Genomic DNA, 25,126 nt, shown 5'->3' with positions numbered 1-25,126 from the left:
TTTCTGTTCTCCCTCTGGAAGCACCTGGTCTGTACCCAAGCATTATGGAACGAGGAAGTTTTTGCCAAAGCAGGGAAAGAGAGAGCTCCAGGAGAAGCCTTCCCATTCTGGCTTGAGGAGTGGAAAAGAGAACTCCCAATGCTCAGAGAAGATAGTGGATATCCCTTTTATTTTTTTTTTTTCCTCTATTCTTTTGACCCCAGCCTCAGGAAATTTTTCTAACAGTGGCATCAGGATCACATGCTGCTGAAGGCTCTATCAGAGAAGCTGTGGTCCTGCAGTGGCAAGATTACTACTGCTTTTTTCTTTCTGTCCTACCACCATTTGGCCTTGGATGGAGGTGTTGGTGCAGACATACAAAGTAGAGCAAGGTAACTCAAACCAAGGCTTTCTGGCCAGAGGCCTAGAAAGGGGAATCCCAGAGAACCAGAAAGTACTGGAAAAAATTTGAAGAGGGAAGACCTTGGTCAGCTGACCCCATAGAATAGTTTATTAATTCCTGAACTCACCCACAAGTTGTGCACACATAGCCATAATCCTAAATCGCATAATAAAGACTTTTGAGAATCGAACTTGGAATAGACTGTCACCCAAGTTCCAAACTTTTATTAAGGGATGACAAAAATGTGAGACATATTCTAACAGCTTGACAAAAGCTATATAATACTGACACTAAAACCACTATCCAGAGGCTGTACAGAGCTTACAGCCGGAATCTAAGAGGATGGATTACCTGTCTAAAGAAATATCCACATTCTCCACAGAATTTTCAAATAACTAAGTATCATTCAAAATGCCCACAACACAAAATTCATCAGAATACAAAGAAGCAGAAATTCTCTATGCATGTGTAAAAAGACAATCAGCAGAAGCCAAAGCCAAAATAATAGATTCCAGACTTAGAAAAAGACTCTGAAGCAGCTATTATAAAAATGCTCTAATAAGAGTGGACATTCTAGAAATGAATAAAAAGTCTCAGGGGAAAAAAAAAAAAACAGAGGATATAAAGAACCAATAGATTTTTTACAGCCAAAAAACACCTTAAAAAAATAAAAAGCTCACCAGATTCTAAATAATTTATGTGGATACTCTGTCCTTATTGAGGGGAATATAACTCCACACTTTTTAACTGTGAACCCTGCATAGATGCTTCCTTCTAAAGAGTACAATATGGAAATGGGTAGAATTAATTGGCTTACAGTGGAGAAAGTTGACAAATATAACATCAATAGTGATAAGTCATGTTGATAGAATGTACTCTTGATATGATGTAATAAAATGATGAAAATGGCACTTTAGGTCTATGGAGTTTTCCCCCTAAACTCAAAACCCTATTCTAGTCATGAGAAAAACATCAGACAAATCCCCACATAAGATTTTTCAAAGTACCTGACTAGTACTACCAAGTAATCAAAACGAGAAAGTTTAAGAAACTGCTAAAGCCAATAAGAGCCCAAGGGAACATGACAATTAAATGTAATGTGATATTGTATACGGAATCTTGGAACGCAAAAAGGATATTAGGTAAAAATTAAGATATAAGATCTTATAAATTAAGATCTAAATATAAGATAGATTTTATTTTTTAATTTTTTTTAGAGGCAAGGAGGGGCAGAGGGGGAGAGAGAGAGAGAGAATCTTAAGCAGACTCCATGCCCAGTGCAGAACCTGATATGGGGCTTGATCCCAGGACCCTGAGATCACAACCTGGGCTGAAATCAAGAGTCAGATGCTCAATATACTGAGCCACCCAGGCACTCCAAATGTAGATTTTTTTTTTTTTTAAAGACATCTTTCCCCGATTCCCTCCTTTGATCTAGCCTTCCTCTATTTCAGTTGCAATTGGGTCTATTCTCTGCTCCAAGCTTTGTGCAAAGTGCTTTGGATGGCACCTGCACGTCTCTTTTGTGGTCATCTGCCCGCATGGTCGGTTAAGGCTAGCTAGGTGAGATTTAATTTTTTTTTTTTTTAAATTTATGATAGTCACACAGAGAGAGGCAGAGACACAGGCAGCGGGAGAAGCAGGCTCCATGCACCGGGAGCCCGACGTGGGATTCGATCCTGGGTCTCCAGGATTGTGCCCTGGGCCAAAGGCAGGCGCCAAACCGCTGCGCCACCCAGGGATCCCCAAATGTAGATTTTAGTAAGTAATAATATGTCAATATTGGTTCATTGATTACTGTAAAGATGTTAATATTAAGAAAATCTGGGTGTAGATTATATGGGAACTGTCAATACTATCTTTGCAATTACTCTGTAAATTTAAAACCATAAACCATATAAAGTATTTTTTAACAAGTTACTAAATGGGCTCAATAATGGAATGGAAATAACAGAAGAAAAAGTCAGTGAACTCCAAGATCAATAGAAATTAACCAATCTGAACAAGAGAGAAAATCAAAATTAAAAAACGAAGACAGCTTGAGAGCTTTGAGGCAAACCAGAAGATCTGACCTTCATATCATCAATCTTCCACAAGAAGAGCAAGTGCAGTACAGAAAAAGTGTCTGAAGAAATAAATAATGGCTAAAAATTTGCCAAATTTAGTGAAAGACATAACCTCAGAGCCAAACAGTTTAGCAAATCCCAGAGTATCAATCTAAATAAATCTGTGCCCAAACATACCATAATCAAACTGCTTAAACTGAAAACAAAATAAAATGAATTTAAAAACATCCAGATAAAAATGATGCATTAGCTATAGGGTAACAATGATTTAGAGAACTGTTGATTTCACCTAGAAACCATGGTGAGATAAAAATATTCTCTGATAAAGAAAAGTAACAAAATCTATTGCCAGTAGACCTAAAGTACAGAAGAGGGAAAAAATGCTACAAGGACACTTGTAACACCAAGGATGAAAGAAGTGTTGCAGAGATTGTCAATATTTATGTAAATAAAATGGGCTATTCCTTCCCTCTTCACTTCTTTAAAGTATGCTTTTTGATTGACAGCAAAATTGTTATCTGATGAGAATTTCAATCTCTGTAGCTATCATACAGAAGATGCCTACTATATAAGAGGGTAAAAGGACACATGGAGGGACAAAACTACTTCATTCCACGTGAAGTAGCAAAATACGGGTTGTAAGTAGACAGTGACAATTTAAGTATGCATGTTGTAATCTCTAAGAAAAAAAAAAAGGAAGCTAAAGAATCCAAGTAAAACAATGTTGTCGAAGGAAAGAGACACATTAAAACGGAATATTAAAATGTTTAAATAACCCAAAGACAGGCAGGAAAGGGAACAGAAGAACTAATGACAGAGAAAATAATCAGAAAAAAAAAACAAAAACACCAATTCTTAAAAAAGACTTCTTAAAAAATCCCATAGAGAAGCATGACACTGGTGAAAGGAAAGACACACAGTTCAACAGAACAGAATGTCCAGAAATAGACCCTAAAAAACATGACCAACTGATTTTCAACAAAAGAGTAAGATGATTCAAAGGAAAAAAAAAAAGACTTTTCAACAAATGGTGCTGGATTGGTCAGATACATGCAGAAGAATGAAGTTTGACTTGACCTCATACAAAATTCTACACAAAGTGGAATGTGTCTAAAGATGCAATAAACTATAAGAATATACAGGAGAAATCTTTGTGACTAGGCCCATCTTAAATGTAACAGCTAAATGATAATCCATAGGAGAAAAAGTTGATGAATCAGACCTCGTCATACAGTTAAAAAAGTTGTTTCAAGTGGGAGCTCACTCAAAGAATAAGAGCTCAGGCCAGGTTTATGACAAGTAGATACTCCCTACATATTCGGAGATTTGGATAGATAAACATGACTGGATGAAGACTCTAAGTGCCCAGACATCTCCGAGACAACTCATCCTATCCTGGGTACATCAATGCTGAATGGACTGATTTGCTGACTTGTGTGACCTCATGAAACAATTCTCCAATATTGTTGACATGAATAGGTCAGAAAAAAGCAGGTTGAACTTTGCATTAATAAAGTACAGAGATGCACCTTTTGGAAATTAAGAAATTCCATCAAATCCCACATTTTCCTAGGCAATATAACAAGAACATGTAAGTGCCAGAAACACAACACAGGTGCAAACACAGAGGGAGAGGGCAAAGGCCCATCTTACAGCAGTTTCCTGAAATGGCAAGTATTCCTGTTGCTGTGGGGGCTAGTTGGGTATGAAGCTGCCCCAGGAAGAGTATGGCCTCCTGGAAATCTACATACCTGGGATTCAGCATTCAGAGTGATGATTTCCTCATCATGGTCCAGCAGTTTGCAGGCATATGCAATGTTAATGGCTGTTTCTTGTTTGTCGCCAGTGAGAACCCAAATCTGCAGGCCTGCTTGACGCAATTTAGCAATGGTTTCTGGGACTCCATCCTGCAGGCGGTCTTCAATCCCAGTGGCACCTGGTCAAATGTGCAAGTGTAGGTGAGCCCCCTCCTCACATGTCCTCAAACTCTAATGGGGTACAAATGCCTTTGCCAACGTACCAAAGATACTGGCATGACCCCACAGACTGGGACCTGCTTGATTCCTGTCTCCTGTGGATGATGATTCATCGTTTCAGGACAGCAGTGAACACTTTTAGTATCTCCCTCCACTGACACAGTCAAGGAGGCAGAATAACTGCGGCACTGAATATAATTCTTTGTATCTACAACAAAGCACTTCCAATGCTTTCTAACGCAAGGCTAATTTTTAACATAACTTAGAAACAAAGCTTGTAGGGAAGATGGTGGGAATGACCATATTCTGAAGGATGAAAATGTCCTAAAAATTGTCCATCCCATACACAGCTTCTAAATGACATCCACAATATTTGTTCTCAGCAATGCTTACTGTTAGCAGTCTGAATAGACTATATAAGTCCATTATTTCTTGAAAGCAACATTATCCAGAATGGGTAATTTCCACAAATATAATTAACAGCGAATTTCCCGATGCAGGCCTCTGTATATTGGGACAAATCTTCTACCCAGTGGAGACAAGTGCTCTCCAGGTCAGCTTAAATTTTTCTCCTGTTGTCAACTTAATGAGATGGTCTCTACCTTCCCTCTAGAAGGAGAGCATTGCCTGAGGACTTCTCATTGGCCCAGCCTTTCCCTGTCAACTGTTCCCTGAGGCTGCTATGGGCTGAATGTGTCCCCCATCTCCAAAATTCATAGGTTGAAGCCCTAACCCTTGTTGTGATGGCATTATGAAGGAGGGTGGAATACTTATGAATGGAGCTAGTGCCCTTTTAATAAGGGACACAAGAGAGATGATCTCTCTCCACCATTGAAGAATACATAAAGAAGATAGTCATCTGCAAACCAGGAAGAGAGCTCTTTAAGGAACCAAACTGGCTGGCACTTTGATGCGGGCCTTCCAGCCTCCATAACTGTGAGAAACCAATGTCTGCTGTTTAAACTGCTCCATGTATAATATTTTGCTATGGCAATCTGAAATGACTAAGAAAGACACCACTTCCCCTTCTCCTCCTAGAACGGATGTTGGGAGGTGCTGGGAGCGTGGAGCCAAGGTATAATACATGTACAAAAACCATGCATTTCTTAAATATATCCTATAATGCCCTTTCACAAATCACATACCTGTTCAACCAGACCTGAGCTCAGGAAACAGAGCATCAAGAGCTCTCTAGAAGCCCCCTCAGGGGTAAGTGTCAGTCTTCTCTCTTTTCATCTCATGCCGTATGTACAATGTGTTAGACCTGGGCTTACCTCTCATTTGAATGTATCAGAAGGCTAATGGGAACCTGGGAAGGGATTAAAAAGGAAGAGGAGATATTGTACCCAAGCTGCCCTCAGCTCTGAATCAGAGTTCACATGAGAAGAATCAGGCAGGGGTGTGGGTTTCAAAGTCTACTTAGGAATAAAACCATGTTACACTTCATGTGCACTGTAAGCATATCCCTGACAACCCAGGCACTGGAAAGCCATCTGGTCTTGGCCTTTCTCTTAACCCCTAGCCTCCCAGCTCTAGTATGGGGAGACAGTGTGTGCTCTAGGTCTCTGGCTCCCTATTTTAATCATCCAAAAGAGTTGACATCTACCAATATATCACTTTTGCTGTGATATATTCCCTGATATCTAGGGAAAGAGAGAGAGATGATCATGTCTGTCTTCATGTATTCAAAATGTCTTGTTCAGGGCAGCCTTGTGGCACAGTTGGTTGAGTGTTCAACTCTTGGTTTTGGCTAAGGTCATGATCTTGGGGTTGTGAGATTAAGCTCTGCATCAGATCTGTGCTCAGCATGGAGTCTAGTTAAGAGTTTCTCTCTCCCTCTCCCATAGCCCCTTCCCTTTGTGCATGTGCACGTGTGTGCTCTCTCTCTAAATCTTTAAAAAAATATCTTTTTCATACTTAATAATAACAGTGTATGGAATAATCATAATGGTGGCTACCCTTGATGAATTATTAATTGCCAAAAATTTGTGAGTAACTCAACCAGTTACCCACCCTTCACTAGAGAGCCACTTTCTACAAAAGGGACTTGTAACTCTCCACCTTTGTAAACCAGTTGCTCAGCCAGGGCTCCTTGATAAATGTCCTCCAAGAAAGCAAGCAGGGAATGATTGACATAAATTCCAGTACTTGGGGGAAAACCTAATACCTTAAAAATAAAGCATCTTCATTTCAGGAGCTAACTGGCCAAAGTAATGGGTCCTAACTAGGTTGCTGGATTGATCCTAACCTCTCTGTGCAGCTTTGAATCAAACACAGAAACATTATTGAACTCACAAAGAGAATTATGTAAAGTATACCTATCTCAGCATGAAATGCGGCTGAGAATAGAGTAAATCTCAGGGAACAGTTCTTTAAAAATTATCTGGAAGCATAGTGGTCTTTCTTCAGCTCTCTAACGTAGCTTATCAGTAATGGAATCCATGCAATTTAGAGTAAATGCCACCTCTCTACAGCTTGAGCCTTGGGAGAACTTGGCATTTTGAGTGTTATAACAGGATAGGTAGTAGGGTTCAAGCTAGTGCCACCATGCTTCACTGTGATCAAATGTGTCAGGTGGCTTTTTGTGGGAGGGGAGTTTCATGTGACATCTGGAAAACAAACAGGAATGCTGGGGAAAGTGAACAGAGTGTTGTCCTTTGAATTTTGGCTCTTGGCCAGAACATTATGGAAAAGAAAATTTCAAGAACATAGTATATTTGGTAACCCTTTCTTTGTAGTTCTCTGATGTTATTTAATATAAGAACCTAAATGAAAAGGTTTAGAAGGGATATTTGGCTTTGGGCTTATTAAAAATATAAATAGTTTACTTTGCATTTCTCAAAAATTAATGTGAGGATTTGGAACAGTGTCTGTAGATAAAGCTGTGATGGTGGCTCTCCTACTCTCCAGCTCAGGCTTCATCATTTGAATCTTAAATAAATATCCCAGACTGCAAGAGATGCTAAGTATTTAACAACCAGCTAGCAGCAGGGAAGCTGATTTGCTGTATTTTCACATTTCTGTGGTACAAATATACTCACCTTGGCTGATGTCAAGCTACCAACAGCATCAAAAAGCTATGCAAAATTCTTGAAAATTTATGCAATCCAGCAGTGATTGCAAAATTTCTGAAAATGTATGAAAAGGCCCTCAAGCAGCAGGCATGAGTAGACTCCAGCACACTGCTGGTGCCCACTGTGGGGCACTCTGGTGGTTCACTGTCTCCTCTCAGAGCCATTGAATGCGCCCTGGAGATAAACATCCACTGAGGATGACAGCGGAATGTGGCTGAATCAGGATCCTAAAAACCTCTATTATCCTAGCCCCAAAAGAAAAATACTGGAACAGGGATGAGTAGAAAACCTTACTTTTAGATGTTTACATAGTTGCCCAAGTAAACATTACAGAATCCAAGCTAGAAAGCAATTCCTCTGAAAAAGATCGAGGAAGGTGAATTGATCTCAAGTTCAGTATGAACTTCGGGTATTCTAGGGCTATTAAAAATTCAGGACATCTTAACAGAGATACAGCATAGAGGCCAAGGGAGGTGATGGATGCCCAACCACCAGAAGGAGTCTGTACAGAAGAGGTCAGCTAGGCTGTAACAGATATGGAGGCAGTAACCTAAGATTCATCCCCATGTGCAGCCGAGTATTCGACCCTGTGCCTGGACCTTGTCAGTGCTTCACTGCACCCCCTCTGCTCACCCCCACAGGATTATTACGTGGCAGATAAGGAGACTAGGATGCCGAAAAGACTGAGTCACTTGCCCAGGCTCTCATGATCAGTAAGTGACAGAGCCAAGATAGGACAGATAACCAAGCCAAGGCTCCTAGACTCTGAAAGAAGGAAAGGTAAGAGTGCCTAAAAATACAGGTACACATCATGGGGACTCATAGCCAAGCCCTCAAACAGTTAAGGTCTCACCCTCTGGGAAAGGGAAGAGATTTTGTCTGCCCTGCTCCACAGGGTGGGACCATTACCCACTGGTAGAAGGGACTGGGAAGGCAAATTTTACTGCATCCAAGAGTCAGAGCCCTCCAAAGAGAGTGCTCACAGTGAAGGGTCGAAGAAGTGAGACAGGTACAACCTGCCCATGGGCCAGGAGGACCAAGAAGGAACCCCTGCCTATCCCACAGATCTGATCAACAGCGTCTTTTGGAGAAGCATCTCCTAGATGTGAACAGTCCTAGTGCGGTAAATTAAAACCCAGCAAGCTAGAAAAAACACAGCTGTCTTCCAAGTGTTTTATTTAATCACCCCCAAGGATATTGCTCATGATGTCTCTGGGCATCTGGATCTTGGGGCTTTTTTGAGCAGTGCATGTCCTCTATAGGACACCATAGGCAAAAAAGAATATTATACAAAGTGTGTATGTTATGCTATTAAATATATTACTATATTAGATATGCATATATAGATATATAGATAGCCCAGATCCTTTGTCCAGGGAATAGGACCAAATAAATTACAGCCTTTCTGTATTAAATGAAGAGGGATGGACTCCAGTTTCTTCATGCCCCAGGTATACCATCTGACTATTGGCACCACAGGCTGGGGTGTGTGCATATATAGCTTGATCACAAGCAGTTCCTGGTATGGTCATAGTACATATACAAAGACTCAGCTACTTTAATACAGACTTAGTATTAAATATTTTAAATATTAAAATTCTTATAAATAGTAATATGAACACAGTAGCAAATATGAACACATTTTAGTAAAAATGAGCATTTTTTCTTTTCATCCAAATTGAATCTATGAAACATTCATAAGATGTAAAGTACAGCCATTTCTGGAGTCCAATAGTTTCTTTTTGTTTTAGGGGTAGGAGGTGGAGGGAGTCCCTTCAAGCATCAGTTGTTGAGAAGCCTCATTCCTCATCTCTATTTCTGGTGGGAAAGCAGGGTTTAAGGGGAGGCAAGCCAGATGTTGTCACTGGGTGCCTGGTCGGACAGCACATGGAAGGCCACAGAAACAGGCCATGGTGTGAATGTTCTCTCAAGGATGGCTGGGCCTGGGAGCCATGCTAGCATCAGGGCAGGCAATTCTTCAACCAAGCCAAGCATGTGCAGAGCTACCAAATGACTAGAGCCATGTCACCTCCCCATCCAGAACTGTCTCTGCAAATTCCATACTGCTTGGCACAACACATGCTCATGTGCATAATTACCCAACAGATGCAAGTTTGTTTCCAGGCGAATGGCAGACTGGAAAAGAAGCTCCTCACGGTTATCCAGAGAAGATTCTGCTTCCAAGTGGCTTTGCAACCAACAGGCATACTCTTCTTTACTCAGAACCTATGTGAAACACACTGATGAGTGCCACGCAGGCACTGAGCACTATGGAGGCAGTGGTCAGCACACATGCTTGTGGAGGTGACACCCACTCACCCTCTTGGCAATGCACAAGGTGCGCAGGCCTTCCACTGCATACAAGTTGAGGTAATTCTGAGTCTTGCTTCGGATTTTCTTTTGATGCCTTCCTCTGGCATCATCTAGGTTGGATTAGAAGCAGAAATAGGGATAAGTAAGAACAAGAGTCCAGTGGAATACCCTGGACCACTCAATAAACCTCAGGTAGCTTTGCATGGCATTGAAACAACTCCACATATGTAGCTTACCCAGATGAGAGGTTGGTATCACCCCAGAGGTTCCAGCCTAGAAGCATTTCTTACCCCGCTTCCAGGCTAGCTTCCCATGAAAGTAGTCATACTCACAGACACAGAATGTACAATAGTGGTTGCCAGCAGCTGAGGGGGTGAGGAGACAAGAGCAACTGTCCAATGGGTACAGTGTTTGTTTTGCAAGATGAAGTTCTGGAGATCTATTGCACAGCAATGTTCACTACTTGAACTGTCACTTATTAAGATGGTATATTTTAGGTTATGTGGGTTTTTTTTTTAACCACAATTAAAAAAAAAAAAACTAAGTCCATTAATAGATCTCCAAACAGCCGCCCCTTTTTGTTTCCTGTAGACACAGCTGAGCAGACTTCCTGCTTATTAACAAACCAGAAGTGCTGACTCTGAGCCTCACCTGACTGTGGCATCCATGACAAGGTGATGCTTACTTTCTTAAATCTGCCATTTTCATGGGCTGCCAATTATGAGTGGAAAGGCATAAGGCATTTTAGTTTGTGCATGATAAAAATATATTATGACTGTGTTTCAGGGCCAGTGGGAAATAAGTGGTCTGCACCTTCCTGCTGTGCTCTAGCTGGCTGAGTTTGGAACTGCATTTTGTTGCAATTCATTAAGCAGGAATGTCACAAAAGCATCCTTCCAACAACCTCCTATAAGAGACATGTGTAAACCTCCCCACCACTAGATTCATCCCCAGTCTATTTCATCACATGTAAACAATACGCACTTTTCACGTAAAATTTAAAGTAAAAGCTGGTATTTTAAAAAAGAATCAAATCATATTTTTGATGGTTATTAATGACCTTTGTTGAAATGAGATGCTTATATAAACAAAACTTTATTAGGACTGCTCTGGTGTCCTTGGTCCAGGAGGTGGATGTAAATGAAGCTACATATTCTTCTAGTTTGGTGAAAAAAAATGTACTTTAATACAAAATGCAGTTTCTTTCCCCAGAGCACCAACAGTATTACCAGACAGAATATAGGATGTGCAAATATCACATAAGACATAGTTTTACTAAGAACATTGTGTTTTTTTTTTTATCTGGAATTCAAATTTAACTTAACTGGGCATTCAATATATTTTGTTTGCTAAATCCAGCAACTGTACTTATTGGTAGTGAGGCCCCTGGTCTGGGGCAGGCTGTCTACTATCTGAGTCAGGCCCTAGACAAACTGGGCCTGGGAGAAACACTTTCACCTCTCAGACATGTGTTCTTCAGAGAGAAGATAGCACCCTTGAGGGTCTAAAACATTGATTCTGGGACAAAAGCCCAGAATTAATTTTAATTACATATTTAAAACATACTTAGGCAGAGCATAAGGCACAGATATATAACAAATACACAGCATATCTGTGGCATTAAAATGTCATGGGGAAATCATTAAAAAATGTCTAAAAAGGCTCTTTAAGGGAACAATAGTGAAAAAAAGAGAAAACAGTGCCCTAGATTACTTTGCTTTAGGAATTTAAATTTCCTGAAAAGATGACAATCCAAAGATGACATCTTAATTTTGACTACCATTTACTCCGATACTGTGATAGCAATTTTAGAAGGGTATAATAACAATTGCTCCACATGCTGTTATTTGAGCAAATACGTGTCTACCTGAGGGCCTTTGGAATCATCATCATCATCATCATAATAATAATAATAATAATAATAATGTACTTTGGTTTCCAGAGAGGGGACAGGAAGACTGCACTCCAGCAAAGCAGCAGTGTGCAGGGGCTGTGGCTGAACACTTGGTCAAAACAGAACTGACGGAGCTAGAGGGTGGGCCTGGCAGCTTGGCACACTGGGAGCCATGGATGAGCGTGTGATCACACAGGCTGCCACGCTGAGCTGTTTCTCTATGAGGTCACCCAATCACCCAAGCAGGGCCTGGGACAGGAAGAAAAGTAGTACTGCTCTGCCTTGGCCCCTCACTCCTCCAGACACACACATCCTCTGCCACCTGAGGTACGACCTTGCTCCTGATTCTTACATGACTTCTCCCTCGTATATTCCCACTGCACCAATGCTGGACAGTCACTGGGAAGAGCCAGTGTTGGGGTTTGCAGGATTGGCAATTCGTAGATGCTGGGATACATCTACATTCTGATGGAGGGGCCAGGTCGGTGGAAAGAACACAAATGCAAAGCAAGCAAGCACTGAGGGAGCTGGAGGCATCTAAAAAGAGAGCATTGGGCCCTATCCTAGAAAGCAAACCCATGGACACCCCCCCCCCCCCGAGTTATGTGGTCAGCCTGGCTCTCCTGCACTAATCTCAGACTATAGGCATTCCCACATTCATATTGCACTTTAAGTGATATTCACACAATATCAGCCTCTTCTTTCTGATATTGTACAGGCAACCCAGACCCCTTGCAGCTTTTCTGTCTTTGGCAGTAGGAAGAATTCTGTGTCTGCAACATAGCTACTTGAACAATGGGGCAACACCAGGGGCAGAAGTGGCACCAATGCTACCTAGCACCTTTTGGTGGGTGGTGGTGGCCTGAAGGGCACGTGGAGAAGGTCCCTGCAGCCACAGCCAGGTGCTGGGTAGGGAGGGATTTGGGGGGGCATGCACAGTATCAGACAGTAACAGCTCCTGTCAGTCTGTATGGATGACTTCCAAGTCCCTGACCTCAAGATGCAGTAGATGGAGAGGAACTCTGCTCCAGCTCTGACTCTGGCTGAGCAGTGCAGATGGACACTGCAGTGGAGTCCCTACCAGGGCACTGCTGGCAATGCTCAGAACCCTATGAAGGGGACCTCAGAGGAAAACATCCACTCCTACTCATGATTTTAACAGGTGTGGTTTTTAAAATTTTTTATTCTATTCATTCATGAGACACACACACACACACACACACACACACACACACACAGAGAGAGAGAGAGAGAGAGAGAGAGAGAGAGAGAGAGGTAGAGACGTAAGCAGAGGGAGAAGCAAGTTCCCCATGGGGATCCAGATGCAGGACTTGATCCTAGTACTCTAGGATCATGACATGAGCCAAAGGCAGATGCTCAACCACTGAGCCACCCAGGTGCCCCTTAACATGTGTTTTTAAAATGCTCTAAGTGCAATTTCCATTTCTTCTATGCTTCAGACAAGTTTATTTCTTCTATAAGGAGTTTCACTGTAGTAAGACAGTAAAATAAGAAGGTAAATTCCCCTCTTTGTTCATGCATGCATTGACTGATTTACTGAATAGCAGCAGTGTGTGAGGCCCATGCTAACTGGTGGGACACTCTCCATCCTCACTCTTGGAGGATGGTGGAGCAGTCTGGGTATTTGTGTCTTAGACACCCCACAAAGTGGCAACTGGACCAAACCTCAAGCAAGTGAATCTTAAGGGGAAGGAACCCGAGAGAAGGGAAAGGGACCTACAGCTTATACTCCATACTTATATCAGACCAGCCCTTGGATAAGGGCATCCTGTGAGGTCAGCATCCTGATTTCCTTTGTACAGATGAGAAACAGAGGCAAAGAAAATAAGTGACTTATCCAGGGTCCTACGAGCCCATAAATGGAGACCTGGGATTTGAAGAGAGATATACAGGTACGGGGTGGGGTGGACTCCCTGCTTTCCACCTGATCCCATACAACTTCCAAGCCATGATTACATCTTAAGAATAGGACACATTCCCTCTAACAGTCACATCCACCATTAGTGTAGCCTCTTCATGCCTTTTTTGGTAAAAGTGTTAGATCTCTTTGAAGAAAGATCTTAAAGGTCTAAAGTAATTTTGAGGATAATACTTATGTGCCTACTTCACTCTATCACCAGCACACAGGTACAGCAGCACAGGTAAGTACTCTGTATGTCTGCTTCTCTCCACAGCCACCCACCCCACAAAGTAAAGTTGAAGCATTTATACATAATGTCAGGGTGTCATCATTAGATAACCTCAAGGTGACCCCAGAGCCATCCTCCAGTTCCTCTCTTGGGAAACCAACGGGGTCTCAGAACATCCTGAATCTTAAGTTGCTGGATGTCTACATGCAGATCTTCCCTATCCCATACTACCTGAACTACACACTGCTTAGAAATTCCTAGAATAAGATGGAGAACTACACAAACTATTTTACTTTTAATTTCCCCTTTTCAATGTCATGGTTTGGGCAATGTGTAACAATAGTAATATCCCTCTTTTACAGGGCTTTTTCATGGTGGAACAGATGGAAAACTTTGCTTCTCATCTATAGTTACCTAGATATGGGTAGTAATTTCCTCTGAGAGACCTCTGTTTGCTAGTGCTACTCCAGACCTTTTACTTTATATATAACCCTGCTGTATGCGGTGAAGGCTGAAATTCAGTGGTCCATTAAACTGTCTTTAATGAAAGGCTGTGAAATAGCACAGAGATGATTGGATTTTTTTGATAGTAGAATTAAATCTGTTCAGATAATTGCCATATCTGTTTTTCTTTTGTGTGGATGCAAAATTAAATTTCAGAATAAAAAAGGCTTGTAAAATATATGTGGAAGTTTTCTTCTCTTTTTTGAAAAGAATACATATGAACTCTTCTTTAAATGTTAGGCAGAATTCACCTGTGAATCCATCTGGTCCTGGATTTCTATTTTTTGGTAGTTTTTTGACTACTAATTAAATTTTGTTACTATTAATTAGTCCGTTCAGATTTTCTATTTCTCTGTGAAATAGAAAGTTTTCTATAGAAAATACAAACTTTTTCAGTTTTAGAACATTGTATGTTGCTAGAAATTTATTTACTTCTTCTAGGTTGTCCAACTTGTTGGCATGTAATTTTTTTTGTAGTATTCTCTCATAATCCTTTGTATTTCTGTAGTGACAGTTGTTACTTCTCTTTTCTTGTTTCTGGTTATTTATTTGGGTCTTTTTTTTTTTTTTCCCTTGATGAGCCTGGCTAAGGGTTTATCCATTTTGTTCATCTTTTTTTTTAAAAGAATGAGCTCTTGGTTTCTTCTTTTTTTTTTTTTTTTCCAAGCTCTTGGTTTCAAAGATTTTCTTCCTCCTGTTTTTTTTTCCCAGTCTCTATGTCATTTATTTTTGCTGTGATAATTATTATTTTCTTTCTTCTACTACTGTTGGTCTTTGTTCTTCTTTTACTAGTTCCTTTAGGTGTGAGGTTAGACTATTTAGTTGCACTTTTTCTCATTTTTTGAGGCAGGCCTATATCGCTATATACTTCCCTCTTATGGCCACCTTTCCTGCATCCTAAAGGTTTGGGAGCATTGTATTTTCATGTCCATTTGTTTCCATGTACTTTCTGATTTCTCCGATTTATTTCCTGACCTTTTAGTTCTTTAATATCATGTTGTTTAGCTTCCACGTGTTGTTTTGTTCCAGTGTCTTCCCCCCCGCCCCCAATAAATGGTGGGAAAACTGGACAGCTATATGTACAAGAATGAAACTGGACCACTTTCTTACATCACACACAAAAATAAACTCAAAATGGATTAAAGACTTAAATATGAGACCTGCAACCACAAAGGTCCTAGAAGAGAACACAGGTAGTAATTTCTCTGACATTGGCCATAGCAACATTTTTCTAACTATGTCTCCTGAGGCAAGGGAAACAAAAGCGAAAAAAAAAAAAAAACTATTGAGACTACATCACAAAGAAAAAGCTTTTGCACAGCAGAGGAAACAATCAACAAAACAAAAAGGCAACATATGGAATGGCAAAATGAAGAAGGCTCCTGGAAAGCCAAGTCAGCCTGTGAATTGGATTCTATGTCCACTAGCACAGAAGCCCTGCCCTCTGGTAGGTTACTGCCATGAAAAGCTATCCAAACTGTTTTCAGAGACATGTTTACAAATTAAGAGGCAACAGCTCTGCCATGGGAAAAGAGTCCTCCAGTACACTTTCCCACAGTGGAGTGGTGCCACACTTGGGAGCCAGGAGTCTTGTTCTGAGACACTGAGATTATGGTGAGAGGACCACAGGAAGTAAAGTATTCCCTAGTTCCATCCCAGAGCTCTGGAAAGGCCATACCTATTGTACATGGTTTCACAGCAGGTTGCACCTAGAGCTGTTTCCAGGATACAATAGACAGGAAGACTATGGAGGTCAGGTAGCAGAACCCCAGCAGGTACTTCTCCATCTGCCAGCAGCATCCTCACCTCCATCCTGCCTCTCTCTCTCCCGGGGGTCAGATGTGCACTCCATCATTGTCCAAGTAGAGAGGAGGGGTGACCAGGTTTACTAATGGGGACCTAGGCCATTCTTCTCTCAAGACCCAAAAGCATTTATATCTAGAAGGAGGTTAAAGGAAACCCTTCTGCTGGAAAAAGTTCCACTTTCTAACACCAATAGTTTTTCAAATTCCTCTTGTTTAACACAGAAATTATATGGAACTCTAGTACACCAAAGAGACTAAGATGGAGCTGCTCTGCCTGAAGGTGGGACAGATGGAGGCGGCTGAGAAACCAGCAGCATCCACTACCTAGGCTCTCACTGTGGCCTGAGACAGCTTCACAAATGGGCTAGAACCATAACCTGGTTGCATACCTGCGCTGGTCCAGGCATCATAGAGCAGGATGGAAGCTCTTGGAACTTCCAGTCTAAAAGTTCTTAACCTTCATTGTCCAGATTTATAGAATGATGCTAATGGATGCCTGGGGGACTCAGTGGTTGAGCGTCTATCTGCTGTTAGCTCAGGTCATGATCCCGGGGTCCTGGAATTGAGTCCCTGATCGGGCTTCCTGTAGGGAGCTTGCTTCTCCCTCTATGTTTTTGTCTCTGTGTGTCTCTCATGAATAAATAAAATCTTAAAAAAAGGGAACCCCCAACCCCACTGTTCTAAGGTGAGTTCAGGCACTGAAACTCTCCATCTCCCACCCCTCAGAGCATTCTAGTCCAAATCCCTTAAAGGAGGAGAGGACAATCCAGAGAGGCAAATCTCTGATGGGCACTGCTTCAGAAAAGGCTTAATGAAAATCACTTTACATTCACATGGGAAGGGACTGGGGAAAGGGACTAATTTCTTGGGGCTTCCACCTGGAACTGAGGGTACTGCCCAGAGGAGGGGAGCTGGATACCTGAGGAGCAGGGCAGCAAGAGATCCATGACCACTGAGTCGGCTCCTTTGGTGTAGACATTGATCTCATCAGTGAGTGGATGGCGGATCACCACTGACATCCTCTTGCGGATGGAGTCAAAGCCCAGTATATGCAGGAGCTCAAAGGTGAGTCTGCCCAAGTGCGGCAGCTCCACGGACACCTGGTCATGCAGTCGGTCCACCAGTGCACAGTTGTAGGCTCGTGCAGCATACACAAGCGCTGCCTCGTCAGGGCTCTCTGCCTCATAGCGCAGCTCCCACTCCTGCTCCTTCTCCTGCTCCAGCTCCTGTTCCTGGGCAGTGTGCTCTGGGGCCCAACTGGCAGCCCCGCTGCTATAGCCATTGCTCGCGATGGCTTTGGTTGGCTGGCTCAGCTTCTCCTCCAGCTTGAGCAGCGTACGGTCATTGGATAGAGTGGACAGAAAGTTGGACCCTGACTTGTGGGTGGCTTTGTTGGTGGCCAGGCTCCCGATGCTGCTGCAGCCTGAGGTCAGGCGGCTGGGTGAGAACCTCCGTAGGAAGTCTTCTATCGTCTTCACGGGGGACTTCACCTCAAACCTTACCCTCACCTGCAAGAGATGCAGTCAGAAGGCAGGTGAGGTATATCTAGAGGCCTCATGCAAACTACCACAGGGCACCCCTCCACTTCTCCAGTGGAAGCTCAGAGCACAGAGTTCCCATTTCTCAGATTTGGGGGCATACAGTAGAAACTGCAACCAGAGCCAGCATTTTTCCTTGAGACCATCCTTTGATCTCTTCCACTTACTTAAACAAAAATTAGCAATATACATTCTTTTAGAATGTGATCCCCTAAGTAGCCACACCAAGGCTCTGAACTGACTCAGGGACCATGTGGCTAGTAGTACCTTTAGGCTTAGACACTATCCCCTCTGATAGCTGTTCCCACACTGCAATGTCCCATTGCTTTGCAGAAGAGGTTCAGAAGTGTATGCCTGGCACAAAATCCAGCTTTGTTCCCTGCCCCCCATCAATTACAAAAAGCAGTTAACAAAAGACCAGTTTATACATTGCTTTGAATTATGTCTATATAAAATTTAAATAACATTCCCAAACCCAAGAGAACTTTTCCAAACAGATTAAATGCTTGGAAAAATTCAGGATTCAAACAATTTAGCATGTTTTTTTTTTAAGTCACAATAAATTACGTATCTTCTAACAAGAAGTGAAAACAACAAAATGACAGTTATATACATTTGCTAAAGTTCCAAACAGCTCAATGATGGAGCAACAGCAATCTTCTATTTAAATGAGTATTGTTCACTAATGCCGGTATAATATACCTATTTTAATTTTCTGCTAGAAAATGGATTCAGAGCAAATGTTGCAACAATCAAAACATTGAATTATAGTTAGCCTTAAATTTTCATAATTTTCCCCATATGCCCAAAGTTGTAAATTACATAACAGCTTCCAGAAAAGTTAGGCATTTGCTAAAGCAGGGCACATGGGACCAATTTTGGTAAAGATGCTGCTTCTTTGTTTGTATAGACTTTAAATGTGCTACATATCCAAGGGGGAGACTCAAGCAGCCACACTGGAGCTCCTGCTGGCTCCAAATACCCTTGAAGATAGCACTCACTAAGTGCTATCCAGAGACCTGTTCGTTAGCAGTCTGAAGGCAGGAGATTAAATATCCTGTATCCTATGTGGAATGCACTACATCTGTGACCATCATCACATGCCTCAGTTATGCTGGGGTCTCTCTCACTTATTCAGTAGTTGCAACAATGTCTGGGTCTCAGACAAGTCTAACTAGAAACCAGATACTTCTCTAGGGATGCATGCCAGTGGGACTTGAATACAGGGTGGTGGCAGAACCCAAAGGTCAGATGAGGGATACTAAGGCAGCTATGAGGTGAGCTGCCCCAGGAAGCAGCCCTCACCTAAGGCAGATGGTGCAACCCTGCAGTCTTTGGGTGATGGGACCTGTCCACTCTGGATCCACCAGGCCCACTGGAGCTTCTGCAGGCCAATGTGGCAGGAGCAAGAACACAGGAGCAAAAACATGGTGGGGGGTGCCGTGGGGGGTGGGGGAAGCTGCATCACTGCCAGATATGCTGCTGTGAAGACAGAGCAGAGACCCTTTGTTTATCCCACATCACACACCAATGGCTCCATCAGTGGAACCTGCTGACTCAGGAGGAGGGAAATGGGTCTGGGAGAGAGGGCGGTTGAGGGGCAGGTCTATGGCATGCATCTGGCCCTAGAATACACTGGTTTTTATCCATGTAAAGTTGCCTAGCTGCACTATGCAGATTCCTCCTTAGGTGCACCCCCCCACACACACCTTCTGGCCTACCTGGAGGAGTTGTTAACAGATATAAAGGACCTGTTCATACATGAAACTTAACTCTCTTCAGAGAGAACCTTGTAATTAATCCAAACAAAAAACAACTTGGGCATTGCCATATTTCTACCATCTTAGTAACCTCTGATTGATTCTTGACCACCTCTCCTTGAAAGACATTAAAAGCCCTTTTAACACCAGTTACAATTATTATGTGCAAAGCCCTACTCTGACCCCTTCCTTTAAACTCTTACTACTGCCTCCATGTCACAGGTCAGGTGCTTAAGGCACAGGAGGGGAATGGCTTGTCCAAGGCCACTCAGCTGGGTGGTAAGGTACAGATTCAAGTCCAGGAGATTTGTCCTATCCTGTCCACTCTCCTGTGAGAGTTTGGAACCCTGCAGCTCTATGTAGGTTGTGCAGGGCAGCCCCCTCCAGGACAGTCTGGTATATGCCCCACTTATCATGGCCTCAGAAGTTTCTCCTCTCTCACTTGGCCCCAATCCTCCTACCTGTTCACTGTAGCCTGGGGATGGCACCACAGAACCAACGAGCTAGGTTGCCCTATACCAAGCCCCCTACCACATCCCCTTAAACCCGAGAAGTAGTGCTGAGCAGTCCTACTGGAAAGGGAGGACTGACAACAGTGAGGCCACGCCAAAGGTTGAAGGCATTAGCTTCACAGGGACACTCCATAACTTGCCTTCTGCCGTGGTTGATCCGGGGACGTGACAACTACTGTGTTGCAGATGGTGAGTGCAATGAAGAAGTCAAACACGTCAGATAGCTCTGGTGACAGGTGGGCCAGAGGGTGCTCCTGGTGCCTTGCGATGGCCAGGCACCTGTCACATTCACTCACCTTCTCAAACAGCTTTGGATCGGGTGTAATGTCTTTCTCCTAGAAGAGGACAGAGACTGAGGGGTGAGTATAACCCAGTGACTTGCCAAGCGTAATGGTGCTTGACTATTTAAAGATTTTATTTATTTACTCATGAGAGATACAGAGAGAGAGAGGCAGAGACATAGGCAGAGGGAGAAGCAGGATCCCAGGACCCCGGAACCATGCCCTGAGTCAAAGACAGACTCAACCATTAAGCCACCCAGGTACCCTGGTGCTTGACTATTTAAGGCACCTTTATTTTATTATAAGCAGTAAAGACATCTTCATGTGGCTCATATACATAGGCTATTTTATAATGATGAATTATGTATAATTGGTAAAAGAATATATGACTTACCTATGAAATGAAATTCATGTAATCATTCCTTTTAATGCACATGTTCTCATTATAAAATAATACAGGTAAGAATATATATTATAATAACATATCTAACTCAGAAAGATTCGAAAAAGGCAGAGAAGGGAAAATTTCACAAATCTGTATCATATCACCTGACAGTAATACATACTTTTTTGAAACACATGCTTCTGTATTGCCTTGCAAACTTTTTTCTATACATTTACATTTTACATCATCAAATATTTAATACATTTCCTTTTGATATAAACTCAGAAGTGAGATTGCTAGATCAGACAGTAATTCTTTTTAAGTTTTCACGAACCTCCATACTTGTTTTCCCTAGCAGCAGCATCAGTTTGCATTCCCACCAGCAGTGTCTGAGGGTTCTCGTTTTCCCACATCCTCACCAACACTTCTTCTTCTTTTTTTTTTTTTCTCACCAACACTTTTTATCTCTTGGCTGTCTGATGACAGCCATTCAACAGGTGTGAAGTGATATCTCATTATAGTTTTGATTTACATCCTCACCTTAAATTTATACAATGCTGTATGTCAACTATATCTCAATAAAAAGAATGTATACATGAGTTGGCATATCTGTTTTCCCTAAAACACTATATACAGTGGACCCTTGATCAATGCAGGGGTTGGGGCACAGGAGAAAAGTCTATGTATAACTTTCGACACTCCTAAAATAAGCCTACTACTGACTGCAAGCCTTACTGATAACATAAATAGTTGACTAATGATATATTTTGCTTGTTATGTGCATTATATACCGTATTCTTAAATTATGTAAGCTAGAGAAAAGAAAATATTATTATGAAGGGGTGCCTAGGTGGCTGAATTAAGTGTCTGTCTCTGGGTCAGATCATGACGTCAGGGTCCTGGGATCAAGTCCCTCACTGGGTTCCCTGCTCAGTGGAGAGTCTGCTTCTCCCTGTCGGCCCCACCCTCATGCTCTCTCTTTGACTTTGTCCCTCTCTCTCTCACTTTCTCTCAGAATAAATAAAATCTTTTAAAAAACTAAAAAAAAATTATTATGAAAATCATAAGGAAAATGCAATACAGTACTTTATACTATACTGTATTTATTTTTAAAATTATGTGTGTAAGTGGCCCTGCACAGTTCAAATCTGTGTTGTTCAACAGGCATGTGCACTTTGAACTTTCCAGCCTTTTTAGGATCATTTGAAAATACAACTTTTAACAATTTCAAAATACGCATGCTATGATTCATTTGGCCATTTTTTGATCACTGAATACATTTTTTTCTACTAGTAAACTTCTATGCACAGAAATCTTTGATTGAATCACTAAATTCCTAGGTCAGAAAGTTTGAATATTTCAAATACTCTTGGACTCATATTGTTAAATCAATGTCAGAAAAGCTTAGTCCAACACAGTTTCCCTCCTATCAAGTGTGAGAGGCCTCCTTCCCAAATGCTTTTATAAAAACCCACCAGTCATGACCATAAGGTAATATTAGGTAGCCTCTATATGGGTTTCAAAGGACATAAGAGAATGAGGCCACCACAGAGTGATCAAAATGGATTCTCTCTCTGTCTGCTCTTAAATCATTTTAGAAGCCAAAGGATTTTTTAGAGATGGTCATTCACTCACTTCTGGAAATTTCCCTGACTGATCAGAATGGTCCATAAATGTTTGGGCAGCAGCCAAGGCAAGGAAGAAAGAAATTATTGGATTTAGTCTCATCTAATGAAAACTTTTTTTTTTCCACTTGGCTTTGCTTTTTCACAGTTGTCATCTTGCTCTGATGCTTTATTTATTTCATTTGGCGGGACAAACTTCCTCTCCATCATCCACCTGGATAGTAGTTCACTGGCAATCCCCCATTCTTAGAGGCCATGTCAAATGGGCCATGTCAATGTTTTAGAAAAGATACAGCACTGTGGGGAGAAGGTGTTGGCCACAAAAGTTCTGTTAACAGAGGAGAGCTAACCCCCCCAACCACAGCTCATTTCTATTGTTACATTCGGATACTTTTGATGAATGGAGCTAAGTGACAGGGCAAGGAAAGGTGGTGCTACCCCAGCATGGGGCAGCTGCTGTCCTCTGAGTGGGACTCACCATAGGGCTGCTGAAGGCCGTGTGCTTGGACAGCATGCTGGCCCACTTGGCCTCAGCCCGGCTGCCTGTGCGCCGATGTGACTTGGTGCTCTGGCTCCTGTGCATGATACGAACACTCTGGTGGCTCCCAATGCTGCCACGCTGAGGCAGTGAGCCTCCTTTGGACACTGCCTCTTCCTCCTCTGAGTCTGCCTCCTGGTACCTGGCCAGACGCTGGGCTGTGGGCAGAGGGACATGGGGTGACATGTCACAGGGAGGCTAGGAAAATGGAAGCTGACTCAGAGCACTCGCCACCGTAGCTTTTTTAAAGGCAAGGCCACTTTATTGAGAATTTCCACTGAGAAATGGATGCTGTTCTCATTTATCTGTACCTACAGTCAATCTGATGAGGTTGACATTCTCAACAACACTGCACAGATGAGCAGACTGACTCACAGAGAACTTAAAGAACTTGCTAAGTGCATAGAACTCAAGAGGGTGGAGATGACATCCAGGTCAATGTGATGCCCAAGCTCAGGTCCAATGCATTTTGGCACAGTGGCCATCCCATTCCATAAACAAGTAAGGAGTGGACAGATATAGATTCATATTTGGCCTCTCTCTTCAGGTGACTCAAGGGGTGATGAATGGGGTCTGGGCAGCAGATAGCAGGAAGATGAAGGCAGGGACACAGTGAAGGCCTAGTCCCCAGAGTAGCCAGGCTCCAGGCTTTGTCCTTTATCCTGGGGTCATGGGGCTACTTGGCTCTGTGGGGCTGTCAGGACAGATCACATATTAAACATCTGCCCTGTAATCACACAAAAGTATTGGTTCTAAGGATGTGCTGATGGTGCTTTTCCATGGAGGATCCTTGTTCAGGGCCAGGCAGCGGGTGGGGATCATCTGCATTCACCTTATACGGATGAAGCTCTACACATCAGGGAGGCTAACAGTCCTTGTGGTTGCAGAGTGGACAAATGCCACCAGGATACAGAGCCAGCAGGCAAAGACTACTTTGACTGTATTCTATGCTTGAACCCTCAAGAGGGCACAGCCCAGCAAAAGTTCTTGTGGCCAAGTGGCCACTCAGTGAATCACATGAAGTACATCTGCACTATTTCTTGCTAATGGATGTCTCCAAACACATCTGTCTGGCTTTGCCCAGTTAGTTCAGCTGGTTTCATCATGGACGAGCAAGGAGACTATTCATGAGGATTATTCATTCAAAACAAGCAATTACTAAGAACTTCAAGGGCAAGTTCAGTGCTGAGTGTGAGCACAAGGTATCTCAACACAAGGTGGCCTGCATGAGGGGGTAAGAAGGGCTCTCCAATCTGGGCATGCCTGTGGCGTTGGTCTGTCCTGTGAGCCAGGCCTTATATTCAGTATCTTTCATCAGTAAGACTTTTCTTTTGGGATGAGAAAAACAGAGATAAGGCAAGGAAAGTCACCCATGGTCACAAGGCCAAGTAATTGCCAGGATTCAACTCAGGGGGTGCCTCACCCTAGAAGTAAATCTTCTGCCCATTCCACCCACTCCTGGCTGATGTAAGTCCCAGCTTGGTGGTGAATGAAAAGCAAAGAAGAACAAAGCCCAGACACAGTGCTGTCAAACTTCTGGGCTTGTGCGTTTAGAGCTTGGTGTCAACCTCTCCAAGGATACACCTGTCTGTCCCACCCTCCTGAAGCAGTAGTCAAATGTTAGCCTAAAAGTAGCAATCTTTCAGAGCACTGCTGATGTGTATATGGTCTACAACGATGTAGCAGCTTTTGACCAGCAATAAACTGAGTGGATAAGTTCCTATGTCTTCTGTTTAATATGATTACTTTCATTTTACACAAAGGGCCTTAGTGGATATCCTAAAGCTTGGTTTTATGAAACTTGCAAAAATCCCATGCTTCTAAAAGATCTATCCCACTATACCCCCCAAATAAAAGCTTCCTAATGATGCCCATGTACTGATTCCTGTTCTATATTTGCTTCTATTCCTGTGACAAGACTTCTTTCATGTTCTCAGATGCTGTTACAGGAAGGAGAGGAAGTCCTGGCTGGTGCGCCTCTCAAAGGTACCATGGCTCCACAAATCCTATTGTGCCACCAGGACACTTACCACGGTGTTCTCTTCTGGCTCAGGAGGGTAGATGGTTCTCACCATACCCTCCACTTATGAAGTGGATAGCTCCCCTATGGGTTCAGGGAGGACAGAGGCAGCAAAGGATAAGGAAAGGAGAGGTGGGAGGAATGACCACCTACAAAATTCAAACGGGAGTGACATTTCTTTTCTGCTTTCATGAACACTTTCTAAGGGAAAGAATACATCATGAATTGCCCAATGCCCTTCTGAGAATTTTCAGCTAATAAGAAGACTGATGGGTAACAACAAAAACATCTCATCATTTCTTG

The 25,126-nt window shown here is 42.5% G+C and overlaps 1 protein-coding gene across 4 annotated transcripts in view; it reads right to left on the bottom strand.

Moving 5' to 3' along the window:
- Nucleotides 1-25,126, bottom strand: part of ATP10A (ATPase phospholipid transporting 10A (putative)) — a 186,425-nt gene that overhangs the window by 16,508 nt on the left and 144,791 nt on the right. For all 4 annotated transcript variants that reach the window (XM_041753670.1, XM_041753673.1, XM_041753672.1 and 1 more), the window contains exons 8-13: nucleotides 22,744-22,961; nucleotides 20,115-20,309; nucleotides 17,084-17,672; nucleotides 9,818-9,921; nucleotides 9,598-9,724; nucleotides 4,200-4,384 (exon numbers count right to left, since the gene is read on the bottom strand). In XM_041753670.1, the coding sequence (XP_041609604.1) occupies nucleotides 4,200-4,384; nucleotides 9,598-9,724; nucleotides 9,818-9,921; nucleotides 17,084-17,672; nucleotides 20,115-20,309; nucleotides 22,744-22,961 (1,418 nt within the window). The remainder of the gene's footprint in view (nucleotides 1-4,199; nucleotides 4,385-9,597; nucleotides 9,725-9,817; nucleotides 9,922-17,083; nucleotides 17,673-20,114; nucleotides 20,310-22,743; nucleotides 22,962-25,126) is intronic.

This window comes from Vulpes lagopus, chromosome 4 (assembly GCF_018345385.1).
Source record: "Vulpes lagopus strain Blue_001 chromosome 4, ASM1834538v1, whole genome shotgun sequence".
NCBI lineage: Eukaryota > Metazoa > Chordata > Mammalia > Carnivora > Canidae > Vulpes > Vulpes lagopus.
The sequence above is the reverse complement of the archived record's forward strand: the minus strand, read 5'-3'. Positions and strand labels throughout refer to the sequence as shown.